At 41.0% G+C, this 21,960-nt stretch overlaps 1 protein-coding gene across 1 annotated transcript in view; it reads right to left on the minus strand.

Annotated features, from left to right (window-relative positions):
- Positions 1-44: 44 nt before the first annotated feature.
- The window catches only part of LOC109922715 (cytosolic purine 5'-nucleotidase-like), a 51,968-nt gene continuing 30,052 nt past the window's right edge, over positions 45-21,960 (minus strand). Inside the window, exons 5-9 of the mRNA XM_048609213.1 lie at positions 8,219-8,336; positions 6,947-7,042; positions 3,603-3,694; positions 2,723-2,780; positions 45-57 (exon numbers count right to left, since the gene is read on the minus strand). Of these exons, the coding sequence (XP_048465170.1) occupies positions 45-57; positions 2,723-2,780; positions 3,603-3,694; positions 6,947-7,042; positions 8,219-8,336 (377 nt within the window). The remainder of the gene's footprint in view (positions 58-2,722; positions 2,781-3,602; positions 3,695-6,946; positions 7,043-8,218; positions 8,337-21,960) is intronic.

A 21,960-nucleotide genomic window follows, 5' to 3' on the forward strand; every position in this document is an offset into this window, starting at 1 on the left:
ACAAGTGATGTCTAGAAAATAAAATAACAGTATTTGTCTTCTGATCAGAGATCTCTTCTAAAAGAGAAAGGACAACAGAAAGAGGGTTCAACTTAGGCATGGTTGGACGACGGGTGTCACAGAGTGGTTGCAGACAAGCTACAATGGATATGAGAAGACGGTACAAGATAGAACAAGTGTGGCATACCATGACAGCAGATACCTGACAGAAGGAGTAGCTACAAGCAGCAGCAAGATTGAGGGACATACAAAAGTGGGCTTTGCAATAATGAGAACAGCTGTACCTTTGAGCACAGTTTTCACTGTCAAAAGAGAGCATGAAAGATCTTAATACTCAAAAGGTTTGCCCATCTTCCGACAATTTAATTTGTCTTTGAGCTCAAACTTCTAATTACAGGATTTTGGTCACCAGTACAGCAAGATTTGGAAAAGAAGAATTAGGCACAATAGAAATCACCACTGTCACAACTTCAAGATAGCTGAATCAATATCTGACTGAGAATGGGGGTAACAAGCACAGGTTCTGACAAAGATCAGAAAATACTCCAAGGGATTCCAATGTTCCTGTCGTGCTCAAACTGTCAGTAGGCCAGGGACAAACAGTGAATAGATGAGAAGTACCAGAGGACTTGAATGGTGGCTAATGTTGTGCCGTTGTTTAAGAAAGGCTGTAAGTAGATGCCAGGAAACTATAGACCTGTGAGTCTGACATCAGTAGCGGGCAAGTTGTTGGAGACAATTCTGAAAGATAGGATTTACATGCATTTGGAGAGGCAAGGATTGATTCGGGATAGTCAGTATGGTTTTGTGCAAGGGAAATCACGTCTCACAAACTCAGTTGAGTTTTTAAATGAAGTAACCATAAAAATTGATGAGGGCAGAGCCTTGGTTTTAGTAAAGGCTTTGACAAGGTTTCGCATCATATACTAATTAGTAAAGTTCGATTACATGGAATTCAGGGTGAGCTTGCCAATTGAATACAGGGGGTGGCGGCGGATTGTTTTTCAGACTGGAGACCTGCAATCAACAGTGCTCCACAGGGATCGGTGCTGGGTCCACTTTTGTTTGTCATTTATATAAAGGACCTGGATGAGAATATAGCAGGCATGGTTATAAAGTTTGTGGACGACACCAAAATTGGTGGTATAGTGGACAGTGAACAATGTTATCTAAAATTACAAAGAGATATTGATCAGTTGGGTCAATCGGCTGAGGACTGGCAGATGGAGTTAAATTTGGGTTCATTTTGGTAATACATACAAGAACAGGATTTATGCAATGAATGGTAGGGTAGCCTGTTATGGTAGCCCTGAGTAATGTTGTAGAACAGAAAGATCTCAGGGTTCAGGTACATAATTCTGAAATTTGTGTCACATTTAGACAGGGTGGTTAAGGTAGCATTTAGCATGCTTGCCTTCATTGTTCAGACTTTTGAGTACAGAAGTTGGGACGTCTGTTGCGGTTGTACAGGATGTTGGTGAGGCCTCTTCTGGTGTGCTGTGTGTAGTTCTGGTTGCCCTGTTATAGGAAGGATGTTATTAAATTGGAGAGGATTCAGAAAAGATTTACCAGGATGTTCCTTTTGTTCATCCCTTTATTTATTCACGGGATGAGAGCATTTATTGCCCATCATTAATTGCTCAGAAGGCTGTTTTTAATAGGCAACTGCATTGCTGTGGGTCTGGAGTCACATGTAGGCCAGACCAAGTAAGGGTGGCAGTTTCCTTCCCTAAAGGACATTAGTGAACCAGATGGGTTTTTCTGACAATTGGCAATGGATTCACGGTCATCATTAGATTCTTAATTCCAGATATTTATTGAATTTAAATTCCACCATTTGCCGCGGTGGGATTTGAACCTGGGTCCCCAGAATGTTATCTGGGTCTCTGGATTAACAGTCCAGCGATAATACCACTAGGCCATCACCTCCGCTTCGTGCGGAATGGAGGGTTTGAAATGTAAAACTAAACTGGAAAGACTGGATGTTTTTCACAGGAGTGTAGGAGATTGAGGAGTGACCTTATTGAGGTTTATAAATTTATAAGGGGCATAGATAAGGTGAATGACAGGGGTCTTTTCCCTAGGGTGGGGGAGTTCAAAACTAGAGGGCATATTTTTAAGATGAGAGGAGAAAGACTTAAAGGCATGAGGGGCAATTTTTTTTCCTTTTTTTTTTTTTAAGAAGCAGAGTGGTTCATGTGTGGAATGAACTGCCAGAGAAAGTGGTGAATGCAGGTACAGTTCCAACATTTGGATAAGTTCATAAATAGGAAGGTTTTGAGGGCAATGGGTCAAGCACAGGCAAGTGGAACTAGTTAGATTGGGAACATGGTTGACATGGGCCAGGTGGACCGACGGGTCTGTTTCCATGCTGTATGACTCTTATGACTAACATTCCGCTACTCTGCTCACTTACCTTTGAGGAACAGTTGTGTACATCAACTGTGAGGGAGATTGAATGGGTGGGTAAGAGCCCATGATAAAGGTGGAATATACATGCTTTGTTACACAGACTTGTCTGTCACAGAGTGCCCAATGCAATTACACCAAGGAGTTACTCTTATTTTTACTTGTATGAAAAATCTTGTCAGCGTGAAAGTTTCATTGCTGAGATAATGTAAGAGGCTCCAGCAAACCCAATGAGAGCCCAAAGGGAAGCCCAGATGGATGCAGCCCTGCATCCAGTGGGCGTGAGCTCGTCTCCAAGCAGACCAATGCTTACCTTGTGTATCGGGGGCAATTCGTAAAAAAATCAACCAGACAAGCAAACAGATAGGTCTCTGCAGAGGGAAAGATAACAGGAACCCCAATGAGAAACAAACTCAGATTCAGACACCCTTTGCACCTAAAACAACAGTAACAACGATTACCAAGGAACACAAGTGCAGGAAATACTGTAGTGAGTAGTGACTAGATGACAACTCAGGGGATGGTTTTCAAAATACAAGTAATCATGGAACAGAATGCCAAGAAAGGAGACTAGATCAGCGGCTTGTCAAAGCACCATGCCAGATAACAGAAGACATGGCATTATCCATTAAATCACTGAAGAATTCAGTTTTACTACATGCTTCAAAAACAGCCAGTCAGAATGTCAGTAATTGAAGCCTCCTAGTTCAAGTAAAGTGTGCTGAAGGGAAAAAAACCCAAATTAGGAATGATACAGCAGGTACCTAATTATGTGCCCAAACATGGGGCTCTGTGTCTTGCTGATTAGCCTGGCCTGTGAATGGTGGAACAGCAGCCATATCATTTTTGCAGTATTTACCCCCAGACATGAGACACAAACCAAGAGGAAGGCCAACGGGATCCTGACTTTTCCTAAGATTTAAGAGTGAGAGAGCTAGGATTCCACTTTTTTTGTTAAGTTTGCAGATTGGTAGTGGCCTCAAATGAGATTAATTTCACTTTTTATGGGACTACAATATTTTGCTGCATTTGGGGGACCATGTTCCATGATTCCAATCACTATTACATGAAAATGACCTCAAATTTTCTTAGCCTCCCCTTGGAGGCAAGTGGCAAAGGCTACATTACCCGCTCTGGGTCTCTTTCCACCTCAAGACCTGTCCCTGCCCGTACATCAAACATAAGGAACTTACCCGGCAAATTGAAGAGGGTGTTGAGGATGTAAAAGCGCTCAGTATCATCTCGCTGAATAAACTTGTTTGGATATTGCTCCCTTATGTCTGGGCTGCACAAAACACATGCATGTCACGTAACACAGTTATCTGATAGCACCAAATGACAGTGTTCCATCAGCACAGGAAAAGCATGCTTTATCTACAAGTACTCTCAATTATGCTCCTGACTCTGTGCCCAGTATCTCAACAGGTTCACCCAGGAACTACCATAGCAAGGAAGTAATTTGCCATTGTCCATAAAGGATGAAGGCATCTCCTGCCTTCAGAAAGACACTGGGTTATATATAGCTTGTGACACATGACTCAGCAAATTTCACATAAAATAGGCAAGTGGAAACAAGCTGTGAAACAGTTGCAGCCAGCCATTCACCCACAATATCCAGCTATTGATGCTGCACCATTTCCAGTCAAGGGATCAGAAATTTGACTTGCAATTTAAGAAATTCCCACAGCTACACAGCTGTGAAAAGAGTGCTGTCATTAAGTATTGATCTATATACAGAAAAACAAAAATCAGCTGGGGTGGTAGCAGCCAGGATGCTTTACTAAGGTCTCTCAGCTGATCAACCTGCAATCTTCCTCACAATATCATGAGAAACAAGCAAAGGAGTGGACCACCAAGCACACTGAGCCAATTCTGCCAATCACTAGGATTATGGCTTTAACTCCATTTTCCTGTCTTATCCCCCATGACCCTCAACTCACTTGTCAATCGAAAATCTGTCCAACTCAGCCTCAAATATCACAAACTCACAGAAATGTTACAGTGCAAAAGGTTATTTGACCCATCATATCTAATATCAGCTCTCCAGACAAACATCTCAGCTCTGAAGAATCATAATGGACTCAAAACATTAACTGTTTCTTTCTCCACAAATGCTGCCAGACTTGCAGAGTTTCTCCAGCATTTTCTGTTATTATTTTAGATTTCCAGCATTTGCAGTATTTTGCTTTTACGTGAACATCTCACCTGGTGCCATTCTCCTGCCTTCTACCCATAACCCTGCACATCCTTCCCTTTTAAACTGCCATTTAATTCCCTTCTGAATGCCTCAATTGAACCTGCCTCTACCACAAGCTCAGGCAGTACATTCCAGACCCTAACTACTGACTGCATTAGAAAGTTTCTCCTATCACTTTTGCTTCTTTTAATAATTATTTCAAAATCTGTGCCCTTTCATTCTCTATCCTTTTATTGGTGAGAACATTTGCTCCCTACATATTCTGTCTAGGCCTCCCGTGATTTTTAACACGTCAGTCAGACCTCCTCGGATCTTTTACTTCTCAAGGAAACAGTCCCAGTATCTCTAATCTACTCAAATAACTGAAATTCCTCATCACAGAACCATTCTTGTAAACATTTTACACACTCTTGCCAATGTCCTCACATCTTCCCTAAATGCGGCATCCAGATCTGTATACAATACTTCAGCTGAGGCCAAACTAGTGTCTTATTCAAGTTCATCATAATCTTCTTGCTCTTTTACTCTGTGTCTCTATTGATAAAGCCTAGAACACTGAATGCTTTATTAACTGATTGACCCCTCCCTCAATCCTGCCATCCTAAACTGGAACAAGAGTAGGCCATTCAAATGAGATCATGGTTGAGCTGTGGCTTAACTCCATATACCTGTCTTTAGCCCATATCCCTTAATACCTTTGCTTAATAAAAATTTATCTCAGATTTAAAATTAACAACTGATCCTGCAGCCACTGCTGTTTGTGGGAGAGAGTCTGAAACATCTACCATTCCATGTGTATAGAAGTGCTTCCTAACATCTCTCCTGAATTGTATGGAGCCCTAATTCTCAGACTTTGCACCCTAGTTCTAGAATCCCCAACCAGTGCAAATAATTTCTCTTTACCTCCCCTATCTTTTCCTGTTGATACCTTGAAGACATCAATCAGATCACCCCTTAACTTTCTAAATTCTAGAGAATGACTTAAGCAGGTATAAATCCAGCATTCTCTGCTCCTGCACCACCATTAGAGTTGCGCCTTTTATTTTATGCTATTTCTCCATGTTCTTCCTACCAATACGCATCACCTCACACTTCTCTGCATTGTACCGCATCTGCCACATTTCATCCATTCCATCTACTTATCTATTTTCAATGACCCAATTTCCACTGCTCTCTGTGGAACAGAATTCTCTGAAAAAATTAATCCTCATCTCAACCTTTAAACGGAGACCCCTAATTTTAAAACTGGATGCCGTAGAACTAGATTCCCCCAAAAGAGGAAATATCTTTCCAGCAAATATCCTGTCAATCCCCCTCAGAATCTTGTATGTTTCAATAAAAACCACCTCTCATTCCTCTAAACTCTAAAGGATATAAGCCTAACATCAAATAGGATAAAGGCAGCTCTTTGATCAGTGCCCCAATCATCAATGGCAAATCATCTGGAATTAACAATCTAATGATGACTGTGAAACCATTGGTGATGGTTGGAAAAACGCATCTGGCTTATTAATGTCCTTTAGGGAAGGAAACTGCCATCCTTACCTGGTCTGGCCTATATGCGACTCCAGACCCACAGCAATGTGGTTGACTCTGAACTGCCCTCTGGGCAATTAGGGATAGACAATAAATGCTGCCTAGCCAGCGACACCCTCATCCCATTAATGAATAAAGGGAAAAATGTAAACATTCACTTCCTCCAATGCCACACACACCAGCAGCAGCATATACCATCTATAAGATGGACAAGTGACTCAACAAGCCTCTTTTAGCAGCACCTTTCAAAGCTGTGACTTCTTCCACCTAGAAGGACAATGGCAACAGATGCATGAGACACTATCTGTAACTTCTCCTCCAAGCCACTTGAAACATACTGTTGTTCCTTCACTGTCACTGGATCAAAACCTGGAACTCCCTAACAGCACTGAGTGCCCCTTTACCCTGAGGACTATAGCAGATCAAAGAAACACCTCACCACCATCTTCTCAATCAGAGAAGGTTAACACATTTTGGCCTCATCAGCAACACCCATATCCTGTGAAAGAATAAAACAAACACTGGCCCAGAGTGGGCATGGTGGTCAAAGCACATGCCCTGCCTATACACACTGACCTTTGACTGGAATGCCTCTGACCTTTAAGACTGAACTATCAGGCAAGAACCTCAACATAGAGAGCTAATTCTATAAATGAAGTGGGTAGAGTAAACTCATTTACAACAGTGCATTAAAAGGTAAAATTCAATTCTTAACTTTTAAACAGGTTATTTAACAAACATGCAAAAAGAAAAAAAATTACACCATTGTCTTGAATCACATTCACAGTTAAACACAGCACGCACCCCCTCATGAAATTGAATCCGTGGGCACAGACCAGGATGTTCCCATATGCATCCACCTTCAGCAAGTTCCCATATAATGTGTCAAAAATCAGACCCCTGCAAAATTAACATGATAAAAAAAATCCTTTCAATACTCTCAGAAATTAATTATGAATTACTATCATCACACATTAATACAACCAGACACCTAAGAATAAACTAACCTTTTTCTTATCCGGTAAACTTATTCCTTATGCCATTAAATTGGAGATTAGTGAATGTTCACAATGATTAGAATGCCAATGTCTGCACCAATCTGCCATATCATACAGAAGTGGTTTTGTTTCAAAATCAGATGCTTATCCTTTTAACAACACTACCTCTTCTCCCATAAAGTCACACCAGTTCTAGCAGATTGATTTAGCAAGCGAGAGTTCAAATCTCACCGTATTCAATTGTAGAGTTGAATTTATTAAACCTGATAAAGTGATTCCATTTTTCATCTGACCACAAGCAAAGAAAGAACTGCGATGTCTTCTCTTCCTACTCCTACATCCTTACCTCTAGAGCCTCCAATCATTCTATTCTTGTTATTTCCTATTGCTCAGCTACATGCTGGCCCCAGTGGCATCATCCAGAAGCAGCATGTCAATTTCTACATGCTCATGACATCCTGCTCTACCTCGGCACTACTGTTCTTAAATTATCAGAGTGCTTCTCAGACATCCAGTACTAGATAATCAGAAATTGATCCATTTAAAGTACAGGAAAGATTGAAATCATTACTTTTTATCTCTGCTCTATATCTGTTCCCCAGACACTAACTCCATTCCCCTTGCTAGGAGCAGTGAGAGATTAAGCCATTCTTTTTGTAACTTTGGTGTCATATTTGACCATAAGACAAGCTTCTGACCTCATATGCATGTTACCATCAATATTCCCAATTCCAACGCCATAACATTACCTGACTCCACCCCAAATGAGATATCATCTGCAAGGCTCGCTTTCATGTGTCAAAGATCCCCAGAATGCTTTACATCCTCAAGATGTACTGCACATTAAACATGCTAAGCTAGTGATAGGCAATAATTCATCCTCATCAACACAATGCATATCATGTGACAATGGATATTATGGATAACATTTTCAACAACTGGTTAACACTGGATTTCAAATAATCACGCTGCCCTTTTGTCCGTTGAAGTATTCTCTTTTACAGATTTTTCTCCTCATGTCAGCCATTAAGTGCCCACAATCCCATCTCACAGTGTCCTCGTACACTCAAACTCCTACCTGGTAGGGAAAACAGGATCATAGACAAAGTTGCATAGCTCCTGAGGATACCCAATGGAGACCAAGCGCTCAACAGTCAAATCAAAGCCCAAAGCCTCGTATTCTGGAGATTTGTACACTGTGCCAAGACAAGAGAATGATCTTTAAGGAGAATCCCACAGTATTCGACAACAATTTGCATAAATTGTGCCTTTAATTTCACAAGGCATCAGGATACTTCACAGAGCAACATAAGGAGATAATTGGTTGGATGACCAAAAGCTTAGTCAAAGGAATGGGTTTTAATAGTTGCCTTAAAGGAAAGCAAGGTTGAGGTGAAAAGGTGTAGGGTGGGAATTCAGGATCTTGGAGCCGAGGCAACTGGAGGTATAGCTGCTTTTGCTAGAGCAATTAGAATACAGAATGCCCAAGTAAGTAGAATTAAAAGGAGCATAGGTGTCCAAAAGGGTTATACGGTTCAAGGAGATTACACAGGTAGGGTGGAGCAAGACCACAGTGGGATTTGAAAATAAGTTTATATATATTGTCATTTTGGGAACTTGTATTCTGAGGTAGAGATGTCAGAACTTTGATTTCAATTCTGCATTAGTGGCTTTTTCACAAAAAAAAAGTCTTTTTTGGAATTGTGAACTACAAGGTTCCCTTTCCAAAAAACATGCAACTTGAGTTAAATGACTAGCAAGCTACCTGGGGAGATAACTGATGGAGTGTTTGCTCAGAGGGAATTCCAAGATCTGGACCTAATGACATTGAAAGGATAGTGATTGTTCCAGGCCACAATGGTGCGATTTGGAGGGGAACTTGCAGATGCAGACTTTGGAACACCAACACATCTGCTGCCCATGTCGTTTTTGCTGATAGAGACTGTGGGTTGGTAAGGTGCTATCAGAAGAGCCTTGCCACATCATGCAGAACATGGTGTGCGCGCGTGCGCAGATAGACAGACTTCAGTACAGTGCTGGTGAAGGGACTGAACATTGAAGGTGGCGAATGGGATAGCAACCAAGCAGGTTAATTATTCCGTCACACTCCTGATCTGTTCCTTATAGATGGTAGACAGGCACTTGGAAAACAGGAGTTAAGTTACGCACCCAGAATTCCCAGCTTCTAACCTGTTCTTGTAGCTACTGTATCTCTCTGTACAATGTGTGTCAGCCTCATAACTTTTGCCCACCCATCTATTTTGTATCATCCACAAACTTAGCTATTGTATATTCACCTTCCTCTTCCAAGTCATTAATACTGTAATAATTGTGGCCCCAGCACTGATCCCTGTGGCACTATACTAGTTACAGCTTGCCTTCCTGAAACTGCACCCCCATCCTGATTTCTGTTAGTTAGCCAACCCTCTATCCACACTAATACAGTACTCCCTACATAATGGGTTCTGATCTTAAGAAGTAGCCTTAGCAGCAGTATCATATCAGATCTGCTTTTGAAATTCCAAAATTACATCTACTGGTTCCCATTTTCATCTGCTTGCTACCTCCAAGAACTCTATTAAACTGGTCAAACATGAATTCCCCTTCAAGGGACCAAGCGGCTTGATTATATTACAGGTTTCTAAATTGTCTGCTGGTATATCCCTTCTCATAAACTCTAACATTTCTCAATGATAAACATTAAGCTAACTAAAGTCATTATAGGCCCTTTTGTGGGTCTCCTTCCTTTTTGGAATAAGAATGTACTATGGTCAGCTTTTGAATTGTCTGGAGTTTTTCTAGAATCCAAGGATTCTTGGAAGATTATTACTAATGCATACACCAACTCTGTAGCTAATCCTTTTAATATCCTAGAATGCATCTCATCGGATCCAGTGGACTTATCAGGCTATAGCCCCCGTAGTTTCCTAGTGTCCATTCTCTAGGATGAATTGTTATATTTATTTATTCTCCTCTTTCTCTCCCCCCACTCCATCATTTAGTATTTTTGGAATGATACTAATATTTTCCATCAAAGACAGAGGCAAAGTTTTAATTTAACTAGTCTGCCATTTTCTGGTTCTCTTCTATTAATTCCACAGCTTCATTCTTTAAAGGACCTATTTTTTTCCCTTGGTCCTATTGTCCTTTATCATATATTTAAAGAATTTCTTACTGTCTATTTCTTTAATTTTTTTGTTAGTTTACCTTCTCCCCCTACTAGGTTTTTGGTCTTCTAGCACAGCAAAAGGTCTTTTGCATCTATGCCAATCAAAAATAATCATTTAACAATTCTAATCCATTTTCCATCAATTGGCTCATAGCCTTGTATGCCTTGCATCAGAAGTGCAATCTAAATATTTCTTAGATGTTGAGGGTTTATGCCTCTACCGCCTTTACAGGCAAGATATACCTCACATTTCCTCTAAATGTTCTATCCTCACTTTAAATCTATGCCCTAGTCATTGATCTTTCCAAAGGGAAAAACATCTTGTCTACCCTATCTATGCACCTCAATTTTGTATATTTCAATCATGACCCCCTCAATCTCCTCTAGTCTACAGAAAACCAACCCAGTCTGTCCAATCTCTCTTCAGCCCAGGCAACATTCTGCTAAGTCTTTTCTGCACCGTCTCCAGTACTATCGCATCCCTCCTATACTGTGAGTTCCAGAACTGCCCACAATACTCTAGCTATGGCCTAACCAATGTTTTAAACAGTTCCAGCATAACCCCGCTACTCAAACTCAATGCCTTGACTAATAAAGCGATGATGTAGAGGTGCCGGTGTTGGCCTGGGGTGGACAAAGTCAGAAGTCACACAACACCAGGTTTTAGTCCGACAGATTTATTTGAAATCATAAGCTTTCAGTGCTGACTTCACCTGACGAAGGAGCAGCGCTTCGAAAGCTTGTGCTTTCAAATAAACCCGTCGTACTGTATGTCATGTGATTTCTGATTTTGACTAATAAAGGCAAGACTACTATATGCTTTCTTAACCACTTTATTTACTTGACCTGATACCTTAAGGTGTACACGTACACCTGCCCAAGGGCATTTATCTGTTTTGAATTCCATTTTCACTGATCAGCCCATCTGATCAACCAGTCTATATCCTCTTGTAGTTTAAGATCATCTTCCTCACTATTTACCAGCCCACCAATTTTTTTTAATCGTCTGTGAACTTAAGATGAATCCTCTTACATTCAAATCTAAATCATTTATATTACACACCAAAAGCAAGGGCCTCACTCTGAGCTCCATGGAACCCCAATGGACACAGGCTTCTAGTCAGAAAAACAAACCTCAACCAGCACCCCGGCTCCTACTATCCAGCCAAATGTGGATCTAATTTGTCAAATTTAATCATCTTTTGCTGGTCTGCCACTGATTTTTGCCACATTGTATGTTTATTCTTTCTGTTTGAACTATCCTGAATTTCCCTGATTAACCACAATTGACATCTCCGTTTCCTAGAATCTTCTTTCCTCACTAGGCTGTATCTTTGTTGCAAGTCACGAACTTCTTTCTTAAGAATCTGCCATTGTTCCTCAACTGTCTTTGCTGCTACACTCCTTTCCCAGTCCACTTCAAGCAACTCTGCCCTCATTCTTTTGTTATTACCCTTATTAAATCTGGTACTATCATCTCCAATCAATCAAAGTCTCTCAAAGCCTTTGCAGAATCCAAAAGTCTTCAGGTGTTTATTGATATCACATGGACTAAATCAAAGCGGCTGAAGACTGGTTTGTGCCATGCTGGGAACCTCAGGAGCAGGTCGAGATGACTCATCCACTGATGTACTGGGCTTGGTCTTTTATTGAAGATGGGGATATTTCTGGAACCTGCATTCCCAGTTGTTTGTCTACCACCATTTACAACTGAATGTGGCAGGACTGCAGAGTTTAGACCTGATCCTTTGCTTGAGGGATCGCTTAGCTCTATCACTTGCTGCTTTTGCTATTTGACATGCAAGTGGTCTCGTGCTATAGCTTCACCTTCAAACTTCCTGCATGAGTGGCACAGCATCAACAAGGGACCCCACATACACAGTACTTATCACATAGTCAGCAAGGGAGTGCATGTACACAGTACGCATCACTATCCCTGTAACTGGAATTCAAAAAGAGAGTTCAGGCCAGGGGTTTGGCAGAAAACAGACCAACAAAGCTGACTGACATAAACACTTATGCTTCCTAAACATTTCTTATGATGTCCTAGAATCCAAAATACTTCAAGCTAAAACATAATAAAGGCTTTGGAAAATAAAAACAAAAAGTGATATTATGCACTACAAGATCCCACAAGAAGCAACGTTACAAAAATGATCAGCAAACACGTATTGGTGGAATGGATCAAGGGATAATAATGATTAGGACCGCAGTGTAATTGACAAAGGCAGACAGCATTCCAGTCTCAATCTGATATAGAATGCAGCTAATGACCCTTTCAAAGCAAGAACCATTCTGAATGAGAAGAAGTCATTGCAGCCATTTTCAGAGTTAATAAACTTTAATGCATCTAAGTGAAAATTAAGAGCCAAAATTCGTAACTGCTGCTGTTTAACAGCACATGTCAACAAACAAGCAAACAAACATCATTCTATGTACAGTGTTTCAGTTTTTTGATTAAAAACAGAATGCTTTTCTTAAAAATACTGGTGCAACAGGTTATCCCATTTCTTCAACTAGAATGAAAGAATAACCACAGCATCCAGCTCTCTAATGGCCTTAGGAGAAAACCAAATTTGGGAGTCCTTAGAACATTACCTGGGTCTCTTCATTAATAGTAGTCTAGCGACAATCCCACTAGTCCATTGTCTTCTGATGTAGATGGAAGTTGGATTTAGTGAGTCTCAGCATTCCTGCATTGTATTAAATCTTTCAATCAAATGGGACACTGAATTCTTTGCTTACCATGTTTCAACTTCAGATCTGAACATGGATGGAAACACTCAGCAGTCCACACAAGCTGAGAATTATACATTTTGATATTGCTGGTTCACTAATACCTTCATGTAATCAGTTCACCTTTCATAGTTATTAACAATTCCTTAAATTATTTTCAGACAGACTGACTTGCTTGAGTTTAAATAGCCCAAATCTTAACCAGAGGCCAGAACAGACAAGCTTACAAGTTTTGGCAGGGGCAGGCCAGAGTGTAAACATCACCTTTAGAGATAACAGCTTGTGTCACAGAGTACAGATGCATCAGTTTCTTTATTAAGAAATAAAGACCAATGGACAAATATGGTCTGGCTTGCGACAGTTTCCAAGAACAGGATCGAAGAGTAGTTACAGGCATCAGATTAGCAGACATGAACAACCAGCATTTTTGGCAGATTTACATTTCAAATCCAAAGGCAGAAAGCTCAAGACTCTAAACCAATCTTTGAATATTTTTGTACAAGGAACCTCTACGAATAATGACACTCCTGGGGATTTCCTGAAAACACTGCCCCAATCTGCATGCCTGTGGCAAAAATATGGTTTAACTGAAAAAAATGCAGTAATTCTTCAAGGCAGGTGACCACAGAGACCATCAGTGAAGGGAGTCCAGTCTGGCAACTATTGTCTGCTACATAATCGCAACAGTTTCAGAAATAGGCACCTCAATTCTACTCTCAATACCATAGTAAAAGCCTCAGGGCTCATCACATCATGAAAGATAAAAGCAGCAACAGGAAATGAGTGATGTGATAACTTTATTGTCAACAACTCTTGCAGAGTGATTGAAGTTAGAATGCTATGACTAAAGTCTGTGTCAGATACTGCACACGAGACAACAGCAGTCATTCTACTGAACACCACTAGAAAAATGAGAGGGGCCAAAGTGCCTTGCTGTGTCTCATATCCCCTGAAATACAAACACTCCTGGCTGCCAGCACCCTAAGTCCCTTGTCAGAATGATACTACATACCTTTCCATCATATTTCATTTGTCATTTCCCTTCCTGGGTTGTTATACAGGTTCATTCATTCTCAAATAGTTCACTCCATTGATCCATGATAGGGACTGTTGGCAAGTTGATTAACCATGGAGGGCATCACAACATGGGGGACCCCATACTGAACTGACAGTGACACATACAGTTAATTTTGTGTGCTCTAACAGTGTTGATACCAAACTGAATAGAATCTCCCATATTTACAAACTCTATTTCTGGATCAATAGAAAAGCCCAGCAGCATTAATTCCATGAGGATTAACTTTATCACCTCCTTAACAATAATAAGAGCACAACTGCCTTTCTGCAGGAGTTTGTCCAGATGACCCTGAAAACAAATTAAATCTTTTTATGGCAAGTTGCATTTTATTCAAACTACTTCTGTTCCATCACTAATCCCACTTGTCGTCAACCAGATCTACTGTATGTACTTCACATGGATTAATACTGGTGTTGAAATATTACAGTCAAACAAAAACACAATCAACTTAAACTTGTAACCTTGCTAATGATTCAGTTTTATAGCTAGCTCTGGAGAAACTTACTTCAGAGTGAACTTCAGCCTGAAAAACACGCACTCTCACAACAAGCCACTCCTAACAATATTAAATACTTCACCCCCAACTAAACAATACACTTTGTAAATCAGTATAGCAGGATTGCAGCATTCCCCAAACAGCCCCAAGCCCAGCAGAATTTTGGCCTCTCAATTTGCGAAGGAGTTGATTGCAAGGTTAACAAGCCACCATTTGTCAACTTTCTCTAAAACATATGACTGCACAAGATATCAGCTGGATCTAAAACAAAGAGGCAATCCTGCAGGAAGGTTGATCAAACAGCATTTCACACATCTGTGAATCACAACTAACTGCAGCCTACACTTTAACAGTATCAGAACTTCTGACATCGTGGGAAGACCACAGCAAGACCACAGCACATGCCACCATAATTGTGTACAGAATACCAACAATCCTGTCAAAAAAATCGTTAAAACGTGTTCAACGATCCAATCACCTACTTCCTTACTAACATTCAGTGGCCATTATGTCCCCACCCCTCCATCCTCAAGAGGCAGTTCCATTTTCCTTTATTTCTGGATCAGAAACCTTTATTTCTACCCCTACACCTTGATGCAAATAGTCAGTCTAATACATTCTTGATTTTAGAGTTTGTGGTAATTTCAACAACAATCAAAAAGTTCAATTTATTAATTCTTTTAAGGAATTTGAGTACATGGATAACATTTGCCCAGAGTCTACTCTTTTCACAGACAGCAAATCATAGCACTTCATCTGCAGTGTAACCAAACCTGGTCCTTCAGCCAATATTCCTAGCACTTCATCCCATCTAAATAGCACAGTTGCCTTTCACCAGGTATTATTCTATCAATTATTTTCCTTCACTCTTTAAAATAAGTCCATACAGGTTTCTTTCACAATCCCATCCCTATTTAGGGTTTGGGCATTAAACCACATTAGACATTACTGTGCCAAATAAATACATTTTAAGAAGCACCTTAAAAGAATAAAACACAGGTGGAGAAATTGGGGGGGTTCCAGAGTCATTGGCTAGCACAGAACTTGAGTATTGCTGACTAAAAAAAGGCATTTTGTCAAAAGTTTTATTTTGCACTCTTCAAAATAAAATCAAAAGGAATACCACTATAAAAGTAAAAGCAATATTTTTCCGAATGCTAAATTTCTGTATTAGCAATCAGCACACTGTTCCCATACAGATTAATATTGCTACTATTTTACACTACCTGACGAATGCAAGACAAAAAGCTTCAAAATATGCCATTTTCAGTAATACACAATTTCAGAGCTTAGAATTTAAGCAAATGAAAGTATGGCCACCATTGACCGTCGTCTGTCCACAAAAATCACAAAGCGCTTCAAAAGGCTGATCGTGGTCTACATCCATTCCAGCCTCCCATCCTGCCACGATCCCCTATAGTTTGCCTACCGACGTAACAGGTCCACAGAGGATGCCATATCTCCAGCCCTGCACGCATCCTTGGAACATATCGATATTAAAGACACCTATGTTAGACTCCTGCTCGTTGATTACAACTCTGCCTTCAACACAATTATCCTCTCTAGAGTGATCTCAAAGCTCCATGATCTTGGTCTCAGTTCCTCTCTCTGCAACTGGATCCTCAGCTTTCTGACCAATAGGCCGCAATCAGAGAGGATAGGTAACTACACCTCCTCCACAGTAACACTCAACACTGGAGCGCCCCAAGGATATGTCCTCAGCCCCCGACTGTACTCTCTACACCAACAACTGTGTTGCCAAATTCTGAATGAACGCCATCTACAATTTCATTGACAACATCACCATAGTGGGATAGATATCTAACAAGACAAGTCAAACTACAGAAGGGAGATAGAGGGCTTGGTGACGTGGTGCAATGAAAACAATCTGTCTCTCAACGTCAGCAAAACTAAAATCATCAACTGCAGAAAGAAAGGAAGAGAACATGCCCCCATCTACAATCAACAGAACTGAGGTTGAGAGGACGAAGTGCATCAAGTTCATCAGAGTGATGATAACCAAGAACCTGTTCTGGACTTCCCACGTAGATGCAACAGTCAAGAAGGTACAACAATGCCTCTTCCTCAGGTGGCTCAGGAAATTTGGCATGTCCATAATGTCCCTCACCAACTTCTACAGATGGACCACTGAAAGCATACTGTCCGGGTGCATAATGGCCCGGTATGGCAACTGCTCTGCCCAGGACAGTAAGAAACTACAGAAGGTGGTGTGCACAGCCCAGACCACCACAGTAGCCAACCTTCCATTCATGGACTCCATTTACACGGCTCGCTGCCACGGAAAGGCTACCAACAAAGACCCACCCTGGCAATGATCTCCTACAACCTCTTCCGTCAGACAGAAGATACAGAACCCTAAACACACACGAGCAGGTTCAAGAACAGCTTCTTCCTGGCTGTTATCAAACTGATGAGTGGACTCTCTAGCCTCAAATAATGCTGATCTTGCTAACGTTGATCTCGTCCTGCGCACACCCTGTGCAACGTAACCTGTATGCCTCTGTCTAAGTGTTTTGATCTGTACATCCTTTGTTTATTATGATCTGCCTGTACCGCTCGTAAACAAAGCTTTTCACTGTATTCCAGTACACGTGACAACAAATAAAAATCACTCACTGTTAGAATGAGTAAAATTTGGAATGTTCAAAAGGCCAAAATGAAATTATTAAAGAATACTAAAAAGGTTGGAGCAGACAGTGAAGGGAGCATGGCCATGGCAAGATCTGAACAGAAAATGGTATTTTAAAATTAAGGCTTGAACATGTGCTAATGCAGGTCAGTGAGAATAGGGCTGATAAAATAATTGGAATTTGAAGAAAAAGAGGACACTGCAACAGAGTCTTAGACGACCTCTGATTTATGAAGTTTAGATTGTGCGAGATCAGCTAGCAATGTGTAGGGATAGGTCTAGAGGTAACAAAGACATAGACCCTACTTTCAGCAGAAAATAAGCTAAGGCAGGAACAAAGTCATGCAACGTTATGGAAATGCAAACTGGTGATCTCCGTGAAGACCCAGATGTGTGGAAACTAACTGCTGAGTCAAATACAACAGCATTCTACCCAATTGACCCATCCCCCTCTCCTCAGCATTTTACCCTTATCTGTGTATTTACCCGTGCCAGGGTCCCTTCTAAAACTAAGAATATAGGAGGCTCACTTCCCAGCAATGTCAGATAGCATAAAGGGCATGACTTCATTCAAATATAATGCTGAAGGAAAAACTGGCATAGTGATGATACTCAGCTCCATGTCACTGAGAAGCTCAGATATCATGGTGCAGTATTTATGATATACCTGAATAACGTCGTAACAAAAAGTCAACTGTACAGGAACGTTCATTTCTGATGATAGCAGGAGAATGAACTGAAGCACCCGACTTATTCACAATCTTAAACAGGAGAGAACAGTGCCTTGGCTGACACTGTTGCTAATCAAGCGGATGTAGAAACATCGACGTCTGTTTTACTGTCGCATTTACTGGGCTCTGTGTGACACAACACAGCATTCACTGAAATTCTATACACTATGTTCACACAACACATTACTGCTGTAACACTTAGTCATTATCGGGTCATTACTGATCATGCTTGTTTCTCTGATCTCCCTAAAGCACATACTGATTATTTCAGAACCTACAAATCCACTCACCATTAACCAGCACTAACCCTCTGCCCTGACTGGTTCCGTTGCCTATCAAGTTCACAGTATCACTTCCTCATTGGCCAAATGCAGTTTGTGATGTCAGATGAACAGCATGTGCTTTCGTTTTAATGTATCTAGAAGCTCTTGCATACAAAACAGTGTCTCCATGCTTAAATTCAATCTTGCAACTTCCTACATGTGCGAGCACAGGAAAGGCTATCACACTGTCATCCAGCCTTCACCAGAGGACAAAGTTAAGTAGACATAATATTCACTTTTTCAGAGTCATAGAGCTGTGCAGCATGGAAACAGACCCTTCAGTCCAACTTGTCCATGCCAACCAGATATCCTAAAAATATCTCGTCCCAATTGCCAGCATTTGGCCCATATCCCTCTAAACCCTTCCTATTCATATACCCATCCAGATGCCTTTTAAATGTTGTAACTGTACCAGCCTCCACCATTTCCTCTGGCAGTTCATTCCATACACACACCACCCTCTGCATGAAAAAGTGCCCCTTAGGTCCTTTTTACATCTTTCCCTTCTGACCTTAAACCTATGCCCTCTAGAACAAAAACAGAAGTTGCTGGAAAAGCTCAGCAGGTCTGGCAGCATCTGTGAAGAAAAATCAGAGTTAATGTTTTGGGTCCGGTGTCCCCTCCCTCTAGTTTTGGGGTTCCCCACTCCAGGGAAAAGACCTTGGCTATTCATCCTATCCATGCCCCTCATGACTTTATAAAGCTCTATAAAGGTCACTCCTCAGCCTCCAACGCTCCAGGGACAATAGCCCCAATCTATTCAGTCTCTCCTGTCCACAGGCATGACAGTGGATGAAATTATTTCAGTTTAGCCGAACTGCAAATACTTCCATAACAAGGTGTGGAGCTGGATGAACACAGCAGGCCAAGCAGCATCAGAGGAGCAGGAAAGCTGATGTTTCGGGTCTGGACCCTTCATGCAGCTCCACACCTTGTTATCTCAGACTCCAGCATCAGCAGTTCCTACTATCTCTGCAAATACTTCCAAATGGCCTTGATTACAAGGCTGCAACACAGCAGCAAAAGAAGTTACTTGCCACTTGTCAGCCCAAGCCTGAATATTGTCCGGGTCTCGCTACATTTGGACATGGATGGTTTCGGTATCAGAAGTGTCATGTTTGGTGCTGAACATTGTGCAACCATCAGCGAATATTCCCACTTCGAACCTCATGATGACAGAAGGTCACTGACGAAGGAGCTGAAGGTGGTTGGGCCTAGGACACTATCCTGAGGAATGCCTGCAGTTATGTTCTTCAAGTGAGACAACTGACCTCTTTCCAAATGGTTTGTAGCTACATGCAGGATCACCTTACTTTGTATATTTACATAAATGAATTCTTAATGTCTTTGTATTCCTCATATTCCTTCTTAGACTACTTCTATCTAATTCAGTACTACATGGTTTAGTATTATTTTCAACTGAATTCATCAATTAAGGGTGACAAAGAACAAACCGAGGAAAGCTCCTCCAGGAAGAATACTCACCTGTCCCATGATGGGGTTCTGTGGGGGCCATCTGGGTCCCAAGTAAGAACAACTGGTTTATGTAGCCATTTTTAAATCAACATGCTTGAACATGTTATGACACTTCTTGGGCTGGTGGGACCTGAACCTGGACCTTCTGGCCCAGTGGTAGGGACACTACCACTGTGCTAGAAGACCTATACATCTAGTTTATTAAATTAGCAGTCTATGAATTACCTTAGTCTGCAGTCATTCTCTCCTAGCCACGAAACTGATCGAAATATCTTCATGAACCAGCAGAATCAATACTTGAACCTGCCCAGATATGTCTGCAAAGAGTATTACCTCCCATTGGCGAGTCAGGGCACACATTTCCTGTTTCCCTTTTGTTTCTCCCACCTGTAGCAGATCCCCTCCATCTTACCTCCTACAGCTGGGAGAGGGGACGAAAGGCCGCAAACTCCTCCTCGAGTGCGACAGCAACCCTCCTTTCTCAGCCAACAGGAAGTACGCTAGCTGTGGGGTGAAACAGATAAAGTGTTGGTCCCCTTCCGCCAAGCTGTAATCATAGTGGTATGAAGCCAGCATTGTAACTTCATTTCTTGGTTACCCAGTCTCCATTCAGAGTGTTGTATCGCAGCTGCTACTAAAGAGTCACCTTTTGATGCTTCCTCCCAATGATTCTTGGTTTTAAGGGCTTGATCCTCTCTTCAACCATATTTCTCCTTCATTTTCAATTCCATCAACACTTATTACTTTTTTTTGTTAATTAGTGCACAAAAATCACCAGTTTGGTATCAGTACAACTGGCTGTATCTTGATCTTCTCCAAGTCCTAAATTACAGGCACTAAAATGATTGTTGCGTCTGCTAATAATTTAAAATCAATTTCTTCAGGATATTAAGTCCATTAAATGCCATCTCATGCAATAATCCTTAGTCCTGTCATAGTTGGTTACATCGTGTCTGAACATAACTTCTGAACTCAAACTCTCACATTTCAGTTGCTGAGGCTATAAACAGAAAGCCTCTAGCCAACTTGACACTGATTTTTTTTTTTTTTTTTTTTTTTTTTTTTTTTAAAAGTGAAGCATAAAATCCAAACCAGATATAGATAATACTTCTGAGGAAGGGTCACCGGACCCGAAATGTTAACTCTGTTTTATCCTTCACAGATGCTGCCAGACCTGCTGAGCTATTCCAGCAACTTTGTTTTTGTTGTATAGATAATACTTGTTGAACTTTGCACATACTAGACCAGATAAGCAGGAAAAGGCTTCGTAACCCTTTTCTAATCGCAATCCTTCTCTCTGACAATTCTTCTCTCTTTACTTATTCCCATTATGCTTAATGATCCCAGTACCCAAATTTAGGAACTCATTCGCTATGATAAATTAAACAAATAAGTGAAAACAACTTAGCAGGGCCCTCTTATGGTGTGGTGGCAATATCCCTACTCCTGGAACCCAGGCCTCCTGGTCAAGTCCCACCTGCTCCAGAAGTGTGTAATATCATCTCTAAACAGAGTGGTTAGAAAAATAGTTCAATAAAAAAAAAAACTTAGCGGGTCTGGTAGCTCCTTTGCAGGGAGGAATGTTTGGAGTCCAATACGATTCTTCTTCACAACTTACAGTTGCTGTCAGGCCTGCTGAATGTTTTTCTAGCATTCTGTTGGAAATTTGAAATTTTAGCTGCCACAGTATTTAGTTGTTATTTGAAACCATTAGCAACTCTGCAGACCTTCCAATTCACACGTTGAAAACAAGGTCAATCATACATTCTGTTATTCTAACATAATCCTTTCTACAAACTCTTAACTACAAAATTCCTTACCTTCCACAACTTACAAGGTTTTGAAAAATAATTTGGGATCCCTAACTAGTACTTGATTTCTCTCATTTTCACTCATCCTTCCCATCGTAAATGGTGTCCAAAACAGAGAGGGTTAGGGTGAAAAGAGACCACTTTGCATAGTAAAATCACAGATTCAATCTATATAGCCTAACCATTCAAGGATCAATCTTCTGATCTACACAGGCTAATTTACTTTCCATTGCAGCAGCAGAACTCAGGCAATGAGGTAGAAAACGCAATGACGTTACCAGGCAAACATTAGCTTCACACAAAAAGTGACCCCTCACTATCAGTGGGTATTACTACTTGAATAATAGCTC

This window comes from Rhincodon typus, chromosome 20 (genome assembly GCF_021869965.1).
Source record: "Rhincodon typus isolate 14 chromosome 20, sRhiTyp1.1, whole genome shotgun sequence".
In the NCBI taxonomy this organism is placed as follows: domain Eukaryota; kingdom Metazoa; phylum Chordata; class Chondrichthyes; order Orectolobiformes; family Rhincodontidae; genus Rhincodon; species Rhincodon typus.